This window comes from Sciurus vulgaris (assembly GCF_902686455.1).
Source record: "Sciurus vulgaris genome assembly, chromosome: 13".
NCBI classification, from domain to species: Eukaryota; Metazoa; Chordata; class Mammalia; order Rodentia; family Sciuridae; genus Sciurus; species Sciurus vulgaris.
This window is the reverse complement of record NC_136474.1, coordinates 14,747,926-14,768,950: the sequence shown is the minus strand read 5'-3', so window position 1 is coordinate 14,768,950 and position 21,025 is coordinate 14,747,926. Positions and strand designations below refer to the sequence as shown.

The 21,025-nt window shown below is 42.0% G+C and overlaps 1 protein-coding gene across 4 annotated transcripts in view; it reads left to right on the top strand.

The window, feature by feature from the left end:
- PTPN2 (protein tyrosine phosphatase non-receptor type 2) overlaps positions 1–21,025 on the top strand; it is an 87,577-nt gene that overhangs the window by 55,772 nt on the left and 10,780 nt on the right. For all 4 annotated transcript variants that reach the window (XM_079108892.1, XM_079108894.1, XM_079108891.1 and 1 more), the window contains 4 exons: positions 1,206–1,340; positions 7,859–8,068; positions 10,734–10,886; positions 20,107–20,282. In XM_079108892.1, the coding sequence (XP_078965018.1) occupies positions 1,206–1,340; positions 7,859–8,068; positions 10,734–10,886; positions 20,107–20,282 (674 nt within the window). The remainder of the gene's footprint in view (positions 1–1,205; positions 1,341–7,858; positions 8,069–10,733; positions 10,887–20,106; positions 20,283–21,025) is intronic.

The following is a 21,025-nucleotide window of genomic DNA, read 5'->3' as shown; positions in this document are numbered from 1 at the left end:
AATATTAGAGCATTATAGCCCACTGGGTCAGCGAAGGGCCAGAATGCTCATATGTTGAAGACATGTTCAAATTAGAACTATCGTTACATGTGCGCAGCTTATTCAAGACTGTCATGTACATGGTGGACATGGTGGACAAATTAAGTCCTTACTTGTAACATGTAGTCTATCCAGATGTTTAGAAGTGTCCAATGTATGTTAAACATAGAGGTAGTAAAATATCACTTTGTAAATATCTTTTTGCTAAAATTCATATGAAATATTGTCTTTTGGGAATGGAACTGTTAAACCACCTCTGTGTGCAGTATAGTACTGTCTATACTTACTGAGTATTGTGGAGGAGAAAGGAGGGAAGCAATTGCAAAAGGTAATATGTTACTGTGTTCATACTTGGATATTTTCAGACATGCATTTTGTTTTGCTGTGTATATAGTGTATATATTGGACAAATGAGTCCAAATTTTGCAACATCTAGTCTCTAAATCTTAAAGAGGTTGCCATGTATGACCAAATATTTAGTAAAATTAGCACATTTTATTAAAAAAAGAAAGAAATCAAGTGCATACTATGTGATGTTAAATATAGCTTATTGTGCTTTAAAAATAACAGATTTCAGGGCTGCGGTTGTGGCTCAGTGGTAGAACCCTTGCCTCAGCACCACATTAAAAAATAAATAAATTAAATGTGCTGTGTCCATCTACACCTAAAAAAAAAGAGAGAGATTTTATTTATTTTTTATTATTTTTTTAAAAATTTTGTTGGGGGGTTACTGGGTATTGAACTCAGGGGCACTCGACCACTGAGCCACATCCCCAGCCCTATTTTGTACTTTCTTTGGAGACAGGGTCTCACTGAGTTGCTTATCAGCACCTCACTTTTGCTGGGACTGGCTTTGGGCTCTCGATCCTCCTGCCTCAGCTCCTGAGCCACTGGGATCATAGGTGTATGCCACTGTGCCCTTTTTTTTTTTTTTTTTTTTTAATAACATTTTTATTTCATAAGCATGATATTTATTTGTGACTTTTTTAGTTTAAAAGTTATGGGAACATTTTTACAAAGCTGCTTTATAAAATATCAATCTTACTAAAATATAGTAATGGCTGTTCTTAGGATTTGATACTTGAAAACAGTACATGTGTGCAGTTTGTTTTCATCTTTCAACTTTTTGTGGTTTTGTAATGTTTATAAACTATTTTTAATTTTAGGTTAAATGTGCACAATACTGGCCAACGGATGACCGAGAGATGCTGTTTAAAGAAACAGGATTCAGTGTGAAGCTTTTGTCCGAAGATGTGAAGTCTTATTATACAGTACACCTACTACAGTTAGAAAATATCAATGTAAGACTTTTCTTGCTCAAAAGTTTGGGCTTTACTATAGTAGTTCTAAGAATTATTAAAGCCAGGCGAGATGGCACACGACTATAATCCCAGCAGCTCAGGAGGCTGAGGTAGGAAGATCTTGAGTTCAAAGGCTGCCTCAGCAACTTAGCAAGGGCCTAAGTAGTGTAGTGAGATTCTGCCTCAAAAATCAAAGATAAAAGGGGCTGGGGATGTGGTTCAGTGGTCAAGCACCCTTGTGTTCAATCCCCAGCAATCAGTTAATTCATAAGTAAATAGGTAAGTAAATATTCTTTATTACTAGGTTTGGAGTTTGAGGCACCCATTTATTTGTTTTTAGATTGTGTTCTCGTATGTAGTAACTCTGAGGACTCTCAAGGCACCCTGGGACCAAGAATTTCAAAGTTCAGGTTAATATTTGAGGATTGAAAATTATTAAAAAACACCTGGGGAGCGGAGGCATAGCTCAGCAGCGGAGTGTCTGCCTCCTGTGTTTAAGCCTGGGCTCCATCCCGAGCACCAGGAAACGGGCAGTGAGGGAGGCCTGAGGGGCTGTGGTGCGGCTCGGGGGCGGAGCCCTTGCCTGGCCTGTGTGAGCCACTGGGTCCCATGCTCAGCACCACATAAGTACATAAATAAAGCCCTTGTGTCCATCTACAACTAAAAATATACAAGAGAGAGAGAGGACTTGAGAATCAGGCAAACCCAGGTTCAAATCCCAGCTCTGCGCTGAGTAGAGGTGAGCCCTGGACTTGTCCCTGTGCCTCCTGAGCCTGTCCTCAGCTATGAAGTGGACACGGAACGGCTCCCTCCAGGCTGCAAGGAGAGCCAGTGGCAAGGTGTGTGCACCACACTTGCACAGCACAGGAAAGGAGTGCCTGTGCTGACCACTGCTGCGGGTGGCTTACTCTTGTCACCTGAGTGCTTTACATGAAGGGGGTGAATATTCTTATTATCTCGTTTCATCTTTTTCAACGCCTTTTTTCTCCATAAATAGATTACCTATCTAATAAGTGGCAAAGCAAACTCAAATGCAGGTCTAACTTCCGACAAGGGACTGAGTCTTTTTGGAAAGATGCTAATTCTTGTGACAGAGGCTTCTCGATTCCCAAGGTCTTTCTGAAGTGGAGGCCATTATGTGAGTGTACCAGCAGACTCTGCTTCAGTTCCTGGCACCTGCATGGCGCTGTGGAAGGCGCTGGGCTTCTTGACTGGCCTGGATTCAGACTCTGCCATATCAAATAGTAGCCGTGTGTCTTTCTTCACGGTTTTGATTAAGAACTAGGAATGTCGCGTCTCATTATGAGAGGCGGGACTCTGGAACCAAGTTGCCTGAGTTTAGAGTCTGACTGTGCCACTCCTGGCTCAGTGACTTGGTTCACATTAATCACTTCTGTTCCTCAGTTTTATTATCTAAAAAGTCAGGATATTAATGGGTCTCCCTCATGGGGTTGCTTTACATACCCATTTAATATCATGGTTGTGCTGAGACACAGGGAGCCCGGTTATTCGCTCGGCTGTGCTGATGTTTCCTTTGTGCTGGGGTGGGAAGGACTGCAGGCACTCAGGCCTTTGGAAAGCTCAGTGGGGACACAGAAAGTGGTGACAGAGCTCTGGCTGCCTGCTTCTAGGAGAGTAGGACTGTCCCAAGTTTAGGGCCAGAGCCGCAGAGCTCCAGTCTAATGAAGCAGCCAAACCGTTACCAGGAGCCCTTTCAGTGTCTTTCTTACAGCTGAGACTCCCAACTTTTGCCCCTGAAAGAAGGAGTCCCTCTCTGCTTTCAGAGGAGCTTAAGCTTTGGAGATAGTTTTGAGGAGCTTTTAAATATCAGGTCATGTGGAGTACTTATTTGTCATTCAGATCTTTCTTTTTAGTTGCCCTTCACTGTTTCCGTAATGTTGTTGGCCAGCTTTTATGTTTCTCAGGTTCCAGGAATACTATTATAATGCTGACTCTTCTGTTCCCCTGTCCCCATAGATTTACCCAGAACAGGATGAGTGTCTAGTTATTATGATGCTCAACTGGGATCTGATTCAAAATAGTTGAAGCAGTTGATCCCACCTAGAATGTTGTCCATTCTTGTGGGCCTGTTTATACCCTGCACATCCTTCACTGCCTCCCTGTGGCCCATTTCTTTCTTTGGTCTTTCCTGGGATAACTGTGACACATTCGTTCCTAACAGCTGTCAGTCTTAAACTTCTTTCTGTGATTTAAACTTTACTGGCTTCGCAGTACTTGTATATGTATATGTTCTGACTCCATAGCAAGGTTTCTGCTACCCCTACCCATGGGTAGAATCCTCATGTGCTTTCTTTGTTCTCTCCTCTGTCACCATACCATTGTTAAGCTCACTACACCGAATGACTGTCCTAGAACACAGGCGTGCGTAACCTCTCTGTGCTCTAAAAATCCTTCCCTGGTTCCCATCAGTACTGGGGTAAGTTTCCATGGTGCAGAAGTCCATGACCCGCCCAACTTGGTCCTCACCTCCTTCCTGCAAGAACCAGTTTCTCCTTCTAACAGACTGGGACATCACAAATAGGTCAATTCCTAGGGGCCTAGGCTTCTGTACCTTGCTTTTCCCTTGGCTTATGATGTAATCCTGTGCCTGTTTATACTGCCACTCTTGATCTGGCAAGATCTTTCTAAATGAATTATAATCAGTATTTATCACTAATATGATCCTGGCTAAAGAGGGTAAGGGCCTGGACTAAGGCAGTGACATTGAAGCTCCAGACTTGACATTTGGTTAGGGAAGAGGGTTGGCAAACTTTGTCAGTCTTTAGTTTTAGAAGTAACTGTTCAGTGAGGACATTAAACATTTAGCATATTCCACAATTGATTGGAGCTATTCAAGGATTACAACCAGGTAGTTTAATTGTTTTAGAAATAGCCCATCTCTGTTCGGCATTTACCACGTGCAGGTCAACTTTACATTCATCTTCATTTATTCTTTACAACAGCCTTGTAAGGTAAGTACCATATCGCAAGCTCCATTTAGAGATTACAGAATAGGGCTTAGTGAAAATCTTTAAGAAACATAATCTTGGTACCTTCATTGTATACATGAAGTATGAAAATAATTGGGCTGTGGCCGTAGAGCTTTATGGATTATTTATGACACTCACATGTGTAATCTTCCATATGTGTAGTAAACATTAGCTCCTGTTTGAATGGCTTTAGACAGGACACACACTTAAATTGCCCTGGGCCAACAGCTCCTAGTTGTCTTATGCCTGCCCAACTTCTTGGTCTCCATATACAGCAAGTTTGACACCCACATTCAAAGACTCTACGTGGCATATTCTCCTTCAATGTAAGTGGAATTTTGCATTAAAGCCACTGGCATTTTTTGGTTGGAGGGTGTGGTATGCACAATGCAGTTTTTCGAAGAAAACTCAGCAGCCACGCGAGGAGTGGATGCAGCCCGGGCGTGTGGGGGCGCAGGCTGGAGCCAGGGAGGGGTGGGGAATGACAGGGCAGAGGGGAGAGCTGGCATGCCTTGGTGACCAGGAAAGGGGATGCTTCCATAGTGTGTCGTGAGGACTTCACATTTTTATAGAACTTATTTAGAATAAAGACAGAGTAGTTTTAGTTCTCTATCCTTTGGCAACTTTTTTCTCTCCTCTCATGAAAAACATGAAAAAGAGGGAAAGTGGCCCAGTCGTGCAGATGAGCATTTCCATACCAGCACAGTGAGCATATGAGCCTTGTCTTTCCTGTGGTCCTGGGTTGACTCTGAATCGTATCATTTTTTCAGCTGCATTTGTTGAATCTTGTTTCAGTAAGGGTAAATTAATCAAAATTAACCTCTTAAAAAAGTTCTTCAGTCTGATTTTTAAGGCATGAAAAGTGCTGGTTTTCAATGATCTCTTAGCGGGGAAGACCTTATCATTACGAATAATTGAGTGTTTCTGGGAACTGGCTTTGAGTATCCCAGACAGCATGACCTGAATTTGAAAAAAGAGAGATCACAATCCTGGAGCCAAAATTATGTATTAAAAAAAAAGTCATCATTTTCTCAGTATCATGGGGTAACCGTAATCAATTTAGAGCCAGGACATGATGCAGTAGTTGAGCATAAACAGGATGGGAGCACTAGGCCCTTCCTTGGGGAGCACAGCTACACAGTCACACATGACCACAGTCTGGGGAACTTGGGCTGATCCATGCTAGATCTGGTTTAGGCTCACATGGACCAGGGCCAGTCCTGCAGTGCATGGTCACTCTGTGTGGTGGCCAATGGCCATAGTAGGACAGTTGTCAGAAAAAAATGAGGTCAGAAACACCCACTGGAATCTTACACTCCATTTAAAGAAAAACTGGCTAATCAAGAGTCAACTTCTGTGGCCCATTCCTGTGTGGGTACTGCCACATGAACTGTGAGCTTGCTGTTTTGTAAAGGAAGCTAGTTAGCCTTCATAATGTAGACTGTGTGGAATTTTGTTCTGTTCACTCTTTACCTACAGTAAGATTAACTCTTGCTGGTGTGTCGTTGTATGACTTCAGAGTGTTCAGTTGTCTGATCGATTCCATCACTGCCCAGAACTTCCTTGTGCTGCCTGCACATAGTCATTCCTATGGTTCACCTCCAGCCCCTGGCATCTATGGAGCTAGGTTCCTGGAGGTCCACCTTTTCCAGAGTGTCATATAAATGGAGACTTTAGAATCTGACTTCTTTCACTTAGCATACTTGGGTGTTTTTTGTTCATTCATTCATTCATTTTTGGTGCTGGGGATTGAACCCAGGGTGCACCACCCCTGAGTTACATCTCCAGCCCTTTTTACTTCTTTTATTTTGAGAAAACCACCTAGGCTGGTCTTGAACTTGGAATCCTCCTGCCTCAGCCTCCCCAGTGGCTGGGATTACAGGTGTTCACCACCAAAGCCAGCTGCTTATTCTAGGATTCTAAAGGAATACTGGATAGGTGCCATGGCAGGCACCTTTAATCCCAGCTACTCATGCTGCAGCAAGTGGATGGTGAGTTTGAGGCCGGCCTGGGCAACAAGATGAGAATCTGTCTTTTGAAAAAAAAAAAATATATATATATATATATATATATATATATATATAAAAAGAAATGAATTTGGGAAATGTTTTGCTCAGTGGTAGAACATCCACTTAGCGTACAGCATGCAAGCCCTGGATTTAACCTACACACACACACACACAAAAAAAAAAAAAAAAAAAAAACAAGGAAATGTTTTGAAATCTAGAAATCATTTTAATTAGAAACAGAAGTGGTGTACCTTCAGTGTATTGACATCCTGTGTGTCACAGTGTATTGGAATTATGAAAACTAGATGTCAAAAATAAAGTAACCAAACATATGTAGTTAATTTTCTAAAAATTGTTTCTTTATTCAGTATTTTATCTTTTATGTCTGAGTCTAGGACTTAGGAATTTTTAATTTGTACTGAAAAAAGGCAAAGTTATTAAAATCTGAAAGCTAGCTCATAATTTTGAAAATTTTTACTATGAGCAGGATGTTATAATAATGATGTTTAGCTGTTAATTATTAAATGTATCAAGATTTTAAAATGTTGTTTCTATGCCTCCTTCCAAAAATGTCCTGCCATTAAACTAGAAAATTGTGCAGACATTAGAAAATCACTGCTTCATTTACAGAAATGAAGATTGTAAACTGAAACAGTGCTTCCTGGGGCAAAAATGCAGTTGGCAGAATGCTAAGGAACATTTTCATAATGAGTTAGTCAGAATAAAGCTCATCAGGAATATCCAGGAAGCGATTGCAAGTACCAGGCAGGCATAAGAGGCAGGAAGCATTTAGCGTGTTGGTAAACCATCTAGCACATCAGCATGGGCATGTAAAGAGCTTTAGGACTGGGATTGATTACACTGGGGAAAGACAACAATTAGGGGAGCTGTTTCACTTAAGAATGTAAAAGATTATTCTTTTAATTCTTGAATTGCTCTTCCATACATTTGGAGCAGATTTTAAAAGATAAATCATATTAAGCAGGAGATTATATTCACAAAATTGTACATGAAAAAATGAAGGTGAAAATTATGGTAGAGATTTTAATTAGAAACAAAGAATGCACTTACTGTGATGCGTGAATAAGAGAAAATGTTGGTAGCAGATACAGTGCACGTGAGTTATGAAGAACCCAGGTACCAGACTGCTGCTTCAAGTCCTGGCCCTGTTGCCTGAAGCTTTGATCTTGGGCAAATTACTTTTTGCCTCAGTTTTCTCACCTGGATAATGGGTTTAAATGAGATTTTGTTTGAATTGAAGTAATAAATAATGAGCTTAAAACAAGCTTCCAAAATGATGTGTTACGTATGTTAGCTATTAATATGTTCCAAATCTCTGTTTTAAAAAAAAGTCCCTGATTTGCATACATGCTTGTCAAAACCCAAAGGGGAAAATGATGATATAAACGGCCCATAGGATTACAAGCATTGAATAAAACACATGCTCTTTCTGATGTCTTTTTTTTTTTTTTTTAAAGCCAACAGTGACCACTAACTTTTACTCAATTTTACTTTCTAGAGTGGTGAGACCAGAACAATCTCTCACTTTCATTATACTACCTGGCCAGACTTTGGAGTCCCTGAGTCACCAGCTTCATTTCTCAATTTCTTATTTAAAGTGAGAGAATCTGGCTCCCTGAACCCTGACCACGGGCCTGCAGTGATCCACTGTAGTGCAGGCATTGGGCGCTCCGGCACCTTCTCTCTGGTGGACACCTGTCTTGTTCTGGTAAGTGCCGCTTGTGATCTCGTTTCAGTCCTTTTTCCCCGCCTGCTGGCAGGACTAAGCTCTAATGTCATATCCTAGAGCTAGGTTTCTTAAGGTCAAAGTTCTTTCTTTTGGCAAAACCTAGAACTCTCATTTCCATTCTTTGACCTGCCTCTCCTTCAAGACTGCTGGGCTTGAGTCAAGGTGACTGCAGAGCTCCCCAAGAAGAGGCTTCTCTTTGGTAGCTTTGCACTATGGAGATAATAGGGCCCTTTCCAGTAAATCTCACCCTCAGCCTTGAATTTCTCCCTGCTCGGACAAGCTCAGTTTGCTTTTCCTGAACTGGAAAGGGCGACTGTACTTCTCTCGGGGTTGCTGGGAGGACCCAGTGTGCCGATGGTGCTCTGTACCCGCAGTTCAGCCTGGCGCTGTTGTTCCTCCCCCAGTTCCTGTGTGTGCCCAGAGTGTGATTCTCCGCCTACCATTCCCAGCTACCTCCTGGATTCAGGTCCTTTTCTTCCTTCGTAGGAACTGCATTTTTTCTTTATTTTGGTTGTAGGGGCTTCTGGTTTCCCCTGACTTCCCTTCCTACTGCTCTCTTCTTTGTCCCTCCTTTTATTATACAGTCAAACCCACCATGAATACCTGCTGCCTTGATTTCTGTCACCTCTTTCTATTCCCCATAGTGTGATTCATGCTTTCCTGAACTTGTTTTAAGATCTAGCAACCCTAGTGATTGAGCAGACTGGTGTCCTTAGAGGTGTTGTCCCACTGCATGATCCTAGTCTCTTAGCTGTCCCTGTAAAGTGTAGCTGTGCTTCACTGCACTGGTCTCAACATTCTTAGGCTTTCTGATATGACCGTTAACATAAGTAGATGCTCACATAAATTAACACAGTGTACTCCTGGTCACACGTACTTTAATGGGGATCTTTTCTCGAGGGGGAAGTGGGGTGCTCAGGATTGAACTCAGGGGCACTCGACCACTGAGCCACATCTCCAGCCCTGTCTTGTATTTTATTTAGAGTCGGAGTCTCACTGAGTTGCTTAAGGCCTCGCTTTTTCTGAGACTGGCTTTGAACTTGCAGTCCTCCTGCCTCAGCCTCTCGAACTGCTGGGCTTACAGTTGTGCACCACTGTGCCTGGCTTAATGGGGATCTTGATCAATGGGTAATACTCTTAGTGGAGCATTTTGAATCTTGAATTGTTGAAAGCTAGTTACAAATAGTTGAGTTTTAACCTATCTGTTGGATTATTACATTCATCAAAAATTGGATTGTTATATTACCTTGAACTTCGCCATGTATAAATATTTTGGTTTCTGTTAATAATGAATATCAAAACTGGATTGTGTGGGGGTTTTTGCCTCTTCTTGACAACCATTTTTTTTCTTTTTCAGTCTGGGGGTCTTTGTAAAACCAAATCAGTAGTTTACAGATGGTGTGGTGGTTCAGCAGTGTTTTTGTGGGTCAAGGCTTTTTCTGACTTTCTCATCATTTTCAGATGACCACTATAGTTCAGAAACGAAGAAGGCAGAGAGCAGTGGGCACAAAGGTCTGCTGCCACCAGGACCTTTGTCAGTAAATAACGTCACAGTGGGATTGCCCTTGTGTTAACCCAAACTGGTCGAAAGTCCTTCCTCAAGCCTTGGCACACCCCTGTGATACCAGGGAGGCTGAGGCAGGAGGATCACAAGATCAAGGCCAGCCTGGACAACTTAGCAAGACCCTGTCTTAAAACAAAAAGACCTGGGGATGCACCTTGGAGTTAGAATGCCCCTGAGTTAAATCCCTAATACCACCAAAAAAAGGAATTATTATTCTTTAAAATCAAAGTGCTGAACTATTATACCTCTTTTTCAGTTATCAGTTGCTATGTTTTAAATTTCATATGCTAAGCTGATTTAGGCTTTGCTGTATAGCCAGTCACTATTATCCAAAGGTAGGGCAGGTGTGATCACAAGTTCTAATTTACTTGTTGGCTTACATATTCTGACTCTTAACAGCTTTCCAATCTGTGGTATATTTTAAGTCCTTTTACTGATTATTGGCCAAAATGAGATGAGTATAATTGTTTGAAATCAATTGTTAATCAGCTAAAGAATCAAAAGTTTGCCATCTGCTTAACAGCTGAAGTGTGAGAGGGATGGGTGGATTGGGATAGTGTTCAATCAACCTTGTTCTGAAGGAGGAGTATGCTAGTCAGATTTTCATCACTGTGACCAAAACACTTGACAAGAACAGCGTAGAGCAGGAAAAGTATATTGGAGCTCATGGTTTTAGAGGTCTAAGTCTGTGGTTGGGCAACTCCCTTGCTCTGGGCCCAAGGTGAAACAGATCATGGAGGAGGGGCATGGCAAAGGAAAGCTACACAATTCATGCCAGCCAGGAAATGAGCGCGGGGAAGTGGCCGCAGGGAAGAGATGCACCTTCCAAGCTGCACCCGGGGACCCACCTTCATGCCCACCTCCTACAGTTCCACCCAGTTAGTCCGTTTAAGTGAGGATGGACTGACTAGGCTGCAGCGCAGCTCACCTCGGGACGTTCCTGAATTGGGCTTTGGGAGGACACCACACCCGAACCATGCAGGCAGCAGATCACCGCACAGGTCTGAGCCTTGGCCTGGTGCAGCTTGCTTCCTGCCCTATAACAAAGGAAGGCCTGACTGACCTTTACCTTTCTTGCAGATGGAAAAAGGAGATGACATTAACATTAAACAAGTGTTGCTGAACATGAGAAAATACCGAATGGGACTTATTCAGACACCAGATCAACTCAGATTCTCTTACATGGCCATAATAGAAGGAGCAAAGTGGATAAAGGGAGATTCAACTATCCAGGTAAACATTCCTTAGGAAGAGTAATACAGCTACTCTCCAGTACTCATTCTACCTGAGCCATTATCTGTCCCTTCTAAAATGTATGTTGGAGTTAATGGGGTAAATCCAGCTGGCTGCCCTAAAATTACACAATGTAAGCTCAGTTCCTCGTGGATATTCAGCTTTAGGTTAAGTCCTGTGTGTTAGTAAAAAGCCCTAGTAGGAAACAAGATTTCATTAAAGAAATTGAACTTTTTTTGGGGGGGTGGGGGGGAGTGCTGGGGATCGAACCCAGGGCCTTATGCTTACAAGGCAAGCACTCAACTGACTGAGCTATCTCCCCAGCCCAAGAAATTGAACTTTTTCACGTAAGGGGGATTTAAGCATTTAGTCATTGAGATAAACCGAGAACTTAAATACTTTTGCCCCATTAAAAACTTGTAAATATAGAATATTTTACTTACATAATACTTTATGACAATGAAGAACTTGTGCTTATTGCAGACATAGTGAAGTACTAGTAAAATCTTAAATTTTTCTGGTTAGTGAGTGACATTATACATGAATATATTTTTATTGCACATTTACAGAAGGTAATTTCAAAGATGGAGGATCAAATCTGTGTTATGAACTGAGACACAATGTAAAATTGGAACCAGGAGTAACAAAAGACCCTGTTTCCTATCTGGTCTAAGTACATAGTAAATACAGGATGAGCATCTGAAATCTGGAACTTTTGAGGTACCTCCATTCCTCAAAAGTTTTGATTTTTGGAGTATTTCATATTTTCAGATAAGGGATTCTCAGCCAGGAAAGCCTGTCAAAATATTCCCCAGTTCCAAAACTGAAATCTGAAACACTTCTGGTCCCAAGCATTTTGGATAAGGGATACAAAGTCTGTGCCTTAAGTCAGTAGATACATGACTCTCATTTCATTATATCTCTCATATATGAATGTGTTTGTAGGTCTTTAGTTTCTGTGATTAATAACCAATTCAGAAATTTTTCAAACAAACTTCTTTTATAACTTAAACCGTCAAGTTTCCTAATGAACTAAATGAAAGGAATTGAGTATTATTTAGGTATCAAAGACAGTAAAATAATCTTAAACTATTCATGTGTTTAGTAGCTTTTTTAAACTTTTGGGTTTTTTTTTAGTAAAACGCATGACAGTAGAATGCATTTTGACATGCACACGTGGAGTATGACTTCCCATTTTTGTGGAGTTACATTGATCATTTGTTCATATAAGAACATAGGAGAGTTATGTCCAGTTTATTCTACTGTCTTTCCTGTGTAACTAACTTTTTTGTTGTGATGAGTGTTCATTTCAAGTCAAACATTTATCAATAATGTGTTGTTGGTGTACAATATTTACACAGAGTAGTTTTCTTTTTGGTACGTTATGCAAGTACATACATCAATAATATTTTTGAAGTTTTATTTAGAAGGTTTTTTTTTTTTTCAAGTGATTAAATCGCATTAAAGAAAAATTTAATGGAGAAGCTTTAGGTTAGTGCAGGAATACTCAGAATGCAGAAAATTGACCCAAAAACTTGTTCCTGCTTCAGAAGCCAGACTTTGGAAACGTGGGGTTTGTTGGGCTCACTTTGGCTGTGAACAGTAATTTAGACCGTGTAAAATCACCTTGAATGTTTAAGATTAGGAAAATTTCCTGTTCTTTCTTAGTAAGCTTTAATCAGCTGAAATGTGGAGTTTGAAAAAGAAAGATCAAGTTCCCACACCTTTGTGGCTTGCTGCTGCCTTTTCTTGTGTATTTCCTACTGCAGTTGGATAAATGACCTCAGGGAAAATGCTGTCCTGTGACTAGTATCCTTCACTCTGCCTTTCAATTTTCTTGAAGTTTTGTTTAGCTTTAGAATATATATATATAATTACTCTGAAGATCTTTTTCACCACACATATGTGGGTTTGGGACATCATTTTTTGTGTTTGTTTTGACAGTGTAGTTTGTAGCTGGGAAGAATTTTTTTCTGTCAGTTTATCTAGTATGTAGTCATTAGGCTCAGTTTTCAGGTATTCTCTGTCCTTGTTCCAGGTAGAACATTGGAAATGCCTCTGTGTCTTTTAAGAATTCAGAATCGGCAGTCTGTTACCTGTTCCAAGGATTGATTTGCTGCAGAAGTGGTCTTAGCCAGGCTCTAGCGATACTACATGTTGACTGTAAAAGAATTCAAAGAATGTGAAGTATATCACATACATAGTTGAAGTCCTCGTTAACTCACCCACCCTGTGCGGTGATCATCCCAGTCCCTCCCTGCTGCAGTGACGGAATACCTTAGTGAATGGAAGAAACTTCCTTCTCATTGTTCAGAGGCCAGGAAGTCCAGGGTGCAGGCACCAGCAGATTTAGTGTCTGAAGAGGCTTGCTTGTTCCTCACAGATGGCACCTTCTTTGTGTTCTCTTGTGGAAGAGGCAAATGGTTCCCTCGGGCCTCTTACGAGGGCACTGGTCCCACTTAGGAGAGAAGAGCTCTCATGACCTGACGGCTTCTTACGTGCCCCACTGCTCTTACCACCACAGTGAAATTTAGGTTTTATTGTGTATTTTGGAGGGCACACGTGGTCAGATCCTAGCATGTGTGTTCTTCCAGGAATATGTGTTTATGTAATATGTTTTTCATAAATTGATATTTTTCATGCAGTACCATACACTGTGCTGTGGTGCACTCACTCTGAAGATGATTTTCTCTTGGCTTTCTCAACTCTACCATTTGGTAGGATAGCCCACTAACCACATATGCTGACAGGTATTGGAAATGTGGCTAGTTTGAATAAAGATGTGCTTAAAATATAAAATACACAACAAAAGTATAAGTAATCTCAGTAATTTTAGAAATTGATTTCATGTTCAAGTGATAATATTTTGAGTTAAAGCATTTTTAAAATTCATCTTTTCAGTGTGGCTACTAGAAAATTTCAAATTATATATGTGGCGTATATTGTATTTCATTGGAAAGTGTTGTGCTTGAACCTTAATTTAGAACAGAAATCTAAGAGAAGGAAAATTCCTTGAAATTCTAAATGATTAAATTTTAATACATGTTATGAGGATCTTGAGTTACTTTGTTAAAAATGAGAACCCAAAACCATATACAACTAACTATAATGCACAAAAGTATCTTATTTGACATGGAAGGATATGATACTAGTTTATGGTAGCAGGTAACTTTCTCTACATCTATCTCCTCTTCTTTGTCTCTGATTATTTGGGTAGAAAAAACTAACGTGAGAAGAATCAAGGAAGCTCCTGTCCAGTGTGGATGTGGGGCTGTGGGGCGGGCCCTTCTTGAGCCTGTCCCCCCGCAGGAACTGTCTGTAGTGGGATCTGGCTTTGAGATCAGGGTGGTGCTGGCCGCCCTCTGCATTCATCTTCTGAAAGAGATTGTAGACAGTTGGCACGCATGTCTTTCTTAGATGTCTGGTAGAATTCGGTGCTTTCTGTTTGGAAGGTTATGCATTATTGATTCAGTTTTTGAATTTAGATACAGGTCTATTCAGATGGTCTATTACTAGTGTGGGTTTCACAAACTGTTTTTCCAAAGAATTGTCGGTTGAAGTTATCAAATGTGCGAGTGTTGAGTTGTTACTATCCTTTTTTGTCCTCCTGCTGTCCCTAGGGTCTGTGTGATGTCCACTCGGGCATTTCTGATGTTGGTCATTTGTGTCCTCTCTCTTTTTTCTTGGCCAGGTTAGAGGTTCATTAACTTCATTGATCTTTACAGAGAACCAGCCTTTGGTCTCATCACCCCCCGCACCCCGTTGACTTTCCTGTTTTCCATTTCACGGGTTCTACTCTCTCACTTTTTCTTTGCTCCTGCTTGCTGTGATCTGGTTTGTTCTTTCCTGGTTTCCTCAGGTGAACTCAGATGGACAGTCGCGACCTTCCTCTAAGGTCTTCCTCTGAGCCCTGCTTTGGCTGCACCCTGCAGTTTTCCATGTTGTGCTTTTGTTTTCATTTAGTTGGAAAACTATTTTTGAATTTCTCTGGAGATTTTGTCTTTTCGTTATTAAGAAGTGTTGTTTAATCTCTACTTGGGGGTTTATCTGTTTTCTAGTGTCATTCCCTGTAGTCTGAGTGTAGACATGGTGTGGTGTGGTTTCTTCCAGGTTTGTGGAGCTGCAGTTCGTGGCCAGCATGTGGCATGTCTTGGTGGCTGTTTCACCTGAGTTTTGTTGGAGGAAGCGTTCCATGGCTGTCAGTTACATGACTGATGATGGTTTTGTGTCAGACTATCTGCTTACTGGTTTTCTTCTTGCTGAATCTGCCCATTTCTGATAGAGTTTTGCCTTTGATGGTCGACTGTTAGGTGCAAAACTTCTGTGGGGGCTGGGCTGTGGCTCAGTGGTGGAGCGCTTGTCAAGCATGTGTGAGGCACTGGGTTTGATTCTCAGCACCACAGAAAAACAAATAAAATAAAGGTTCATTGACAACTTAAAAAAAAAAGAAAAAGACTTTTATGTCTTAGAGAATTGACCCTTGTCATTTGGCCCACTTTTTGTCTGAAATCATGGTTTCTCCTTTCCTTTGATGAGTGTTAGCACGGTATGTTTTTCTCCACCTGTTTACTTTTTTTTTTTTTTTTCTTTTTGAAATTGTGCATTTTTATAGGGTGCCATGTGATGTTTCAATACATATATACATTATGTAATGTTTAAATTAGGTTAAACATATCTATCTCCTCAAACATTTATCATTTCTTTTTTTTTTAATTTATTTCTATTGTAAACAAATGGGATACATGTTTCTGTTTGTACATGGAGTAACAGCATACCATTTGCATATTCATACATGTACATAGAGTAATGATGTTTGATTCATTCCATTACTTTTTTCCTTCCCCCCCACCCCTCCCACCCCTCTTTTCCCTCTATACAGTCCCTCCTTCCTCCATTCTTGCCCCCCTCCCACCCCTCATTATGTGTCATCATCGCTTATAGTGAGATCATTCCTCTTTTGGATTTTTGAGATTGGCTTATCTCAATTAACATGATATTCTCTAATTTCATCCATTTGCCTGCAAATGCCATAATTTTATTATTCTTTATACATCACAGTTTCTTTATCCATTCATCAATTGAAGGGCATCTAGGTTGGTTCCATAGTCTGGCTATGGTGAATTGAGCAGCTATGAACATTGATGTGGCTGTATCTCTGTAGTGTGCTGATTTTAAGTCCTTTGGGTATAGGCCAAGGAGTGGGATAGCTGGGTCAAATGGAGGGTCCATTCCAAGTTTTCTAAGGAATCTCCACACTGCTTTCCAGAGTGGCTGCACTAATTTGCAGCCCCACCAGCAATGTATGAGTGTACCTTTTTCCCCACATCCTCTCCAACATCTATTGTTGCTTGTATTCTTGATAATCACCATTCTAATTGGGGTGAGATAGAATCTTAGTGTAGTTTTGATTTGCATTTCTCTTATTACTAAAGATGGTGAACATTTTTTCATATGTTTGTTGATTGCTTGTAGATCTTCTTCTGTGAAGTGTCTGTTCATTTCCTTAGCCCATTTGTTGATTGGGTTATTTGTATTCTTGGTGTAGAGTTTTTTGAGTTCATTATAGATTCTGGAGATTAGTGCTGTATCTAAAGTATGAGTGGCAAAGATTTTCTCCCACTCTGTAGGCTCTCTCTTCGCATTGCTGATAGTTTCCTTTGCTGAGAGAAAGCTTTTTAGTTTGAATCTTATCTCAGTTATTGATTCTTGCTTTTATTTCTTGTGCTATGGGAGTCCTGTTAAGGAAGTCTGATCCTAAGCCAACAAGGTGAAGATTTGGACCTACTTTTTCTTCTATAAGATGCAGGGTCTCTGGTCTGATTTCAAGGTCCTTGATCCATTGTGATTTTTGTGCCTGTTTTCTTTTTTAGAGAACCTTTTTGTTAAAAGTACTTGACCCATGAAATTTTGTCTCTTGTCCTTTTTCCTAAAGTTGGCATCTGTCATCTCCTTCTGTCTTTTTTTTTTTTGTCCTTTAGATTTACATGGTGTGAGTGATACTTTCATTAATCGATACAGTTTCGTGTAAAGTTTTTCTGTGATTGTGTCTGCATATGTGACTTGTGCAGTGATTTAGGACCTGTGGGACAAAGGAGAGGTGTTAATATTACCCACCTAGAGTGACTGGACCTTGAATCAAATACATGTATAATTATATAGCATCTATTCATTTACAAAAACTTGCAGTGACCTTTACCTACCTAGAGTGCATGGTTTCTGGTTGCCTCCTGGAACAAGGGCCGATAAATAGCAAGGTGGTTGCTTGTATTCGCCCGTGTGCATTAGCACTTTCCCAGACTGAGGATGCCCATTGGCCTCCCAGAGTCAACAGTCTAGTTCGGCCATCCAGGATGGCCAGGTGTTCTCAGATTTCTAGCTAGTAATTTGATTCTACTTAAATGAGACAATGAACTTTTACAAGTTTAGAAGCTTTGCTTTGCTCTTTGAGGTGCTTTCTTCAGTGAGAAATGTTTGGGGCTGGGGTTTGAGCGGCGTGTGGGCATGGCTCCCAAGCACGTGGCAGCTGTGAGTGTGGTTCAGGTGCCAGGTTGGAAGGAGGACGCTGAGGCCGGCCTTGGTGAGAGCCCGCGTGGGGGCTGTGCCTGGGCTTCTGTCAGCAGTGATCAGCTGGGGCAGGGGACGTGGGAGTGCCTGCTTGCTGAGATGTCGCAGGAAGGCAGCCGTCAGTGGTTTTGCTGCTGAGGACGTGGCAGAATGACTTGGTCAGTGGCGTTTTGCTTTGCTTTTAATTCACGTGTGCTGATATCCCCACCCGCCTTCGGCGCTCTCTCGTGTTGACAGTCTGGATTTGTTGCATATTCTGGGAAGCTGTCCAGTGAGACTTGACTTGTTGGTGTTGTCTCATTTATTGACATTGTTGAGTGTTGTCCAAGTTGCTCTAACTAGGTCTCTGTGGAGAATGGAAACTTTAAAATTGGACCAGGTTAATTCTGGAGGCAGCTTGACCCTTTCATTGGATACTTTTTAAAACTGCCCCTTGGCTGCAGTGGGTGAGCTTCCCATAGATGCAGAGCATCGTGAGGGATGAGAGCATCCTCAGGCCAAACTTGGAGTTCAGAAGCTCTGGCCTTCTGTCCATTAGCTGCGTCACCTCGGCAAGTTACCACGCTCTGTTGTCCCCATGTCCTCTGTAAGAGGGTGCAGTGACAGTGCCCATCTCCTGAGTTGCTGTGGAGCAGTGTGGCACAGCAGGTGCTTGGAGGAGGTCTTGTTTGCCCTGGCTCCCCCGCATCGGCACTGTAGAAATGCTGTTGGGGCAAGTAGCAGACGGAGAACCAGGGAAGAAGGGCCCCGGCTGGCTCCGTCTTCCATGCCGCCGTCTTGTGGTTCCTTAGCTGTTGGCACGGAATGCTTCTGGACGTGGTTGAGTCCATTGGGGCTCAGGATCGTTCCTGTCCACCAGACTCCACGTTCCAGCAGCGGTCCCAGAGTGTGCTTTGCAGTGTGTTCCAGGCACAGGGGATCAGAGAGTGTCACATTCTCCAGGGCTTCTGTAGATCAGCCATTGCAAACGAGACGCGAATTGTGCCAGCTAAGCAGAACAGACCTTTCTGGGAACGTAGAGATGGCGAGTGCCTCTTTTCCCTCATTCATCTGTTTTGCAGTAAAAGCAAGATAGATTAGAAACTAGTTTATCCTGTGTGTGAATAGAATTTCCAGGATTTTTTTTTTTTTTTCATCTAAATATAGAAGGTTTTTTTTTGTTTGTTTGTTTGTTTTGCGGTACTGGGAATCAAACTCAGGGCCTTGTGCTTGCAAGACAAGCACTCTACCAGCTGAGCTATCTCCCCAGCCCAGAAGGGTTGCTTTTAACAACACTGTTTTACACAGAAATAACTCCAGGGAATGAATTTTCCACAATTCCAGGCAAATGAACATTTCAGTGTTAAAATTATCACACTCATTGTGCAGTAAATAGAATGTTATAGTTTCAAGACTCCTTGCTTCTATGGAAGGGTCTCTGAGGGGGCTTTCCCTGTCCACATGAGTTGGTCTGGGCCAGGGTCAGAGTCGGTCTTGATGAAAGTCATTGGCTCCACGGGCTCCACTAGTGCCAGCTTCTGCCATTGTTGCTGGCAGTAGGCAGATAGGGCTGTGTCCGCAGCCAGGCAGGGCTTGAGAGACCATGGTCCCAGTGCTGAGGTCACTGCTTTCATCTCCAGGAGCCAAATATGCCTTGCACTTCCGCCTCTGACTCTGTCCCAGGACTGGGGCTAGAGAGGGTGCAGGAAACTGCACCTTTGTTGGGCCTAATACTAGGCTTCTCTCACACCATCTCACTTATCACCATTGAAGTCTCCAAGGTAGGTGAGGACATCCTCTTTCATAGAGGAGGAAACTGAAAGTTCTGGGCTGAATCCTGCTTTTTGTCATCAAACCTGAAGTCCAGGTGTGCTAGCATGTTCTGTAGCCCAGTGTTGGATTAGCAGTTTGGAGCAGCACGTGTACCTGGTAAGGAAAACCAGATTAAAGGCCTTTGGCCTCCTAAGGACCTGCTTGGAAACCTCACTGTTGTTTCTCACCTAGACTGGACTGGAAAGGAAGAAGGTGCCAGATGACACTCACCAGCCATCTTGGTCCCTGTGCCACTGCTGGTTCCTGTGGGTTGGGAATGATTAAGAGCCAAGTGATGTCCAACTAGCCAACATGGCCTACTATGATTAATATTTTAGTGAGGTTCTGGTGTAGTTTGTCTCAAGTAGATAAAAGCTCACTAGATCTTATGAAGATAATTGTGTTCAACTGCATACTAATGCACATAAAAATAAGTATTAAAATGCTTTTATTGACTGAAATGCAACATTTAACGCAAGCATGATTAAAGTTTTGATTTGGTAGAATGCCCTCTGTCAGCATCACTGGGTTTTCATAGCTTGATCATTTCAATTTGTAAATTTTTTTTTTTTTTTTTTTTTTTTTTTTTACTGGGGATTGAACCCCGGGGGCACTTAATCACTGAGCACTGAGCCACTTCCCCAGCCCTTTATATATTTTATTTAGAAACAGGGTCTCACTGAGTTGCTGAGGGCCTTGCTGAGTTCCAGAGGCTGTCCTTGAACTTGGGATCCTCCTGCCTCAGTGTCCCTAGCTGCTGGGATTACAGGTGTGCACCTCTGCACCTGGCTGTAAATGCTTTTTATTTAAGGGAAACTACATTTTTAGTGTTCACATTTGTTTTTCATTTCTCTTCCCTATGTAGAAACGGTGGAAAGAACTTTCCAAAGAAGACTTGTCTCCTGCTTTCGACCATTCACCAAACAGAATAACTGGCAAGTACAATGGGAGCAGAATAGGCCCAGAAGAAGAGGCTCCGACCAGTGAGCGGTGCGCAGGGCTCTCCTCGAAAGTGCCAGGCGTGGCGGAGGACAGCGGCAGGTGAGCCCGCGGACTCGGTGGGCGTGGGCCCCCTGGCCCGGCCTTCACCTGTCAAGCTTGCCCACGGGTTTGTTTCCCCGGGGTTGTAGGTCCTGTGTGCTGAAGGAATCATCCTCAGGGCGCCTTCAGTCCCTCACAGAAAGCCAGTGCTTAGAGACCTGTTGAAGAAACAGCACTTGCTGAGTAGAAAAGTGAATATGATTAGGTGGTAAAACGGACAGTATGGCACAGAAAGTAAATGGTATTAATAACTGCCGTTTGCAGTCACTTTTAGTATTAGTCATAATACAATTAGCAATATGCCTTTAGCCAGGTGCAACAGCGCTGGCCTGGGATTCCACCTGCTTGGGAGACTAAGGCAGGAGGAGGATCGCAAGTTCAGAGCCAGCCTCAGCGACATAGCGAGGAAGATTTTAAAATACTTAAGCATAATTCCATTGTTAGAGGGAGATAAGTCTTTTTCCCAAAAATTGCATAAGATGCCCTTTTCAACTGTCTGGTTTTTAAATTAATATGAACACGTAACATTAATAAATTACATTTCCAAGGCTTACACCCACACTAGGAAATGGTATCCTGAGGTTTTGAGCCACCTAGCAAAGTGAATGAGCTCTCTTTCTTCTTCTCTCTCCAAATAACATTTTTTCCTTTTCTTTTTGTGAAATATACTTTTTACTTTGAGAATTTTTATGTTGCAGTCATTTTGTTAGATCAGGGTTTTGGAGGGTACCAGTGAAGATAGT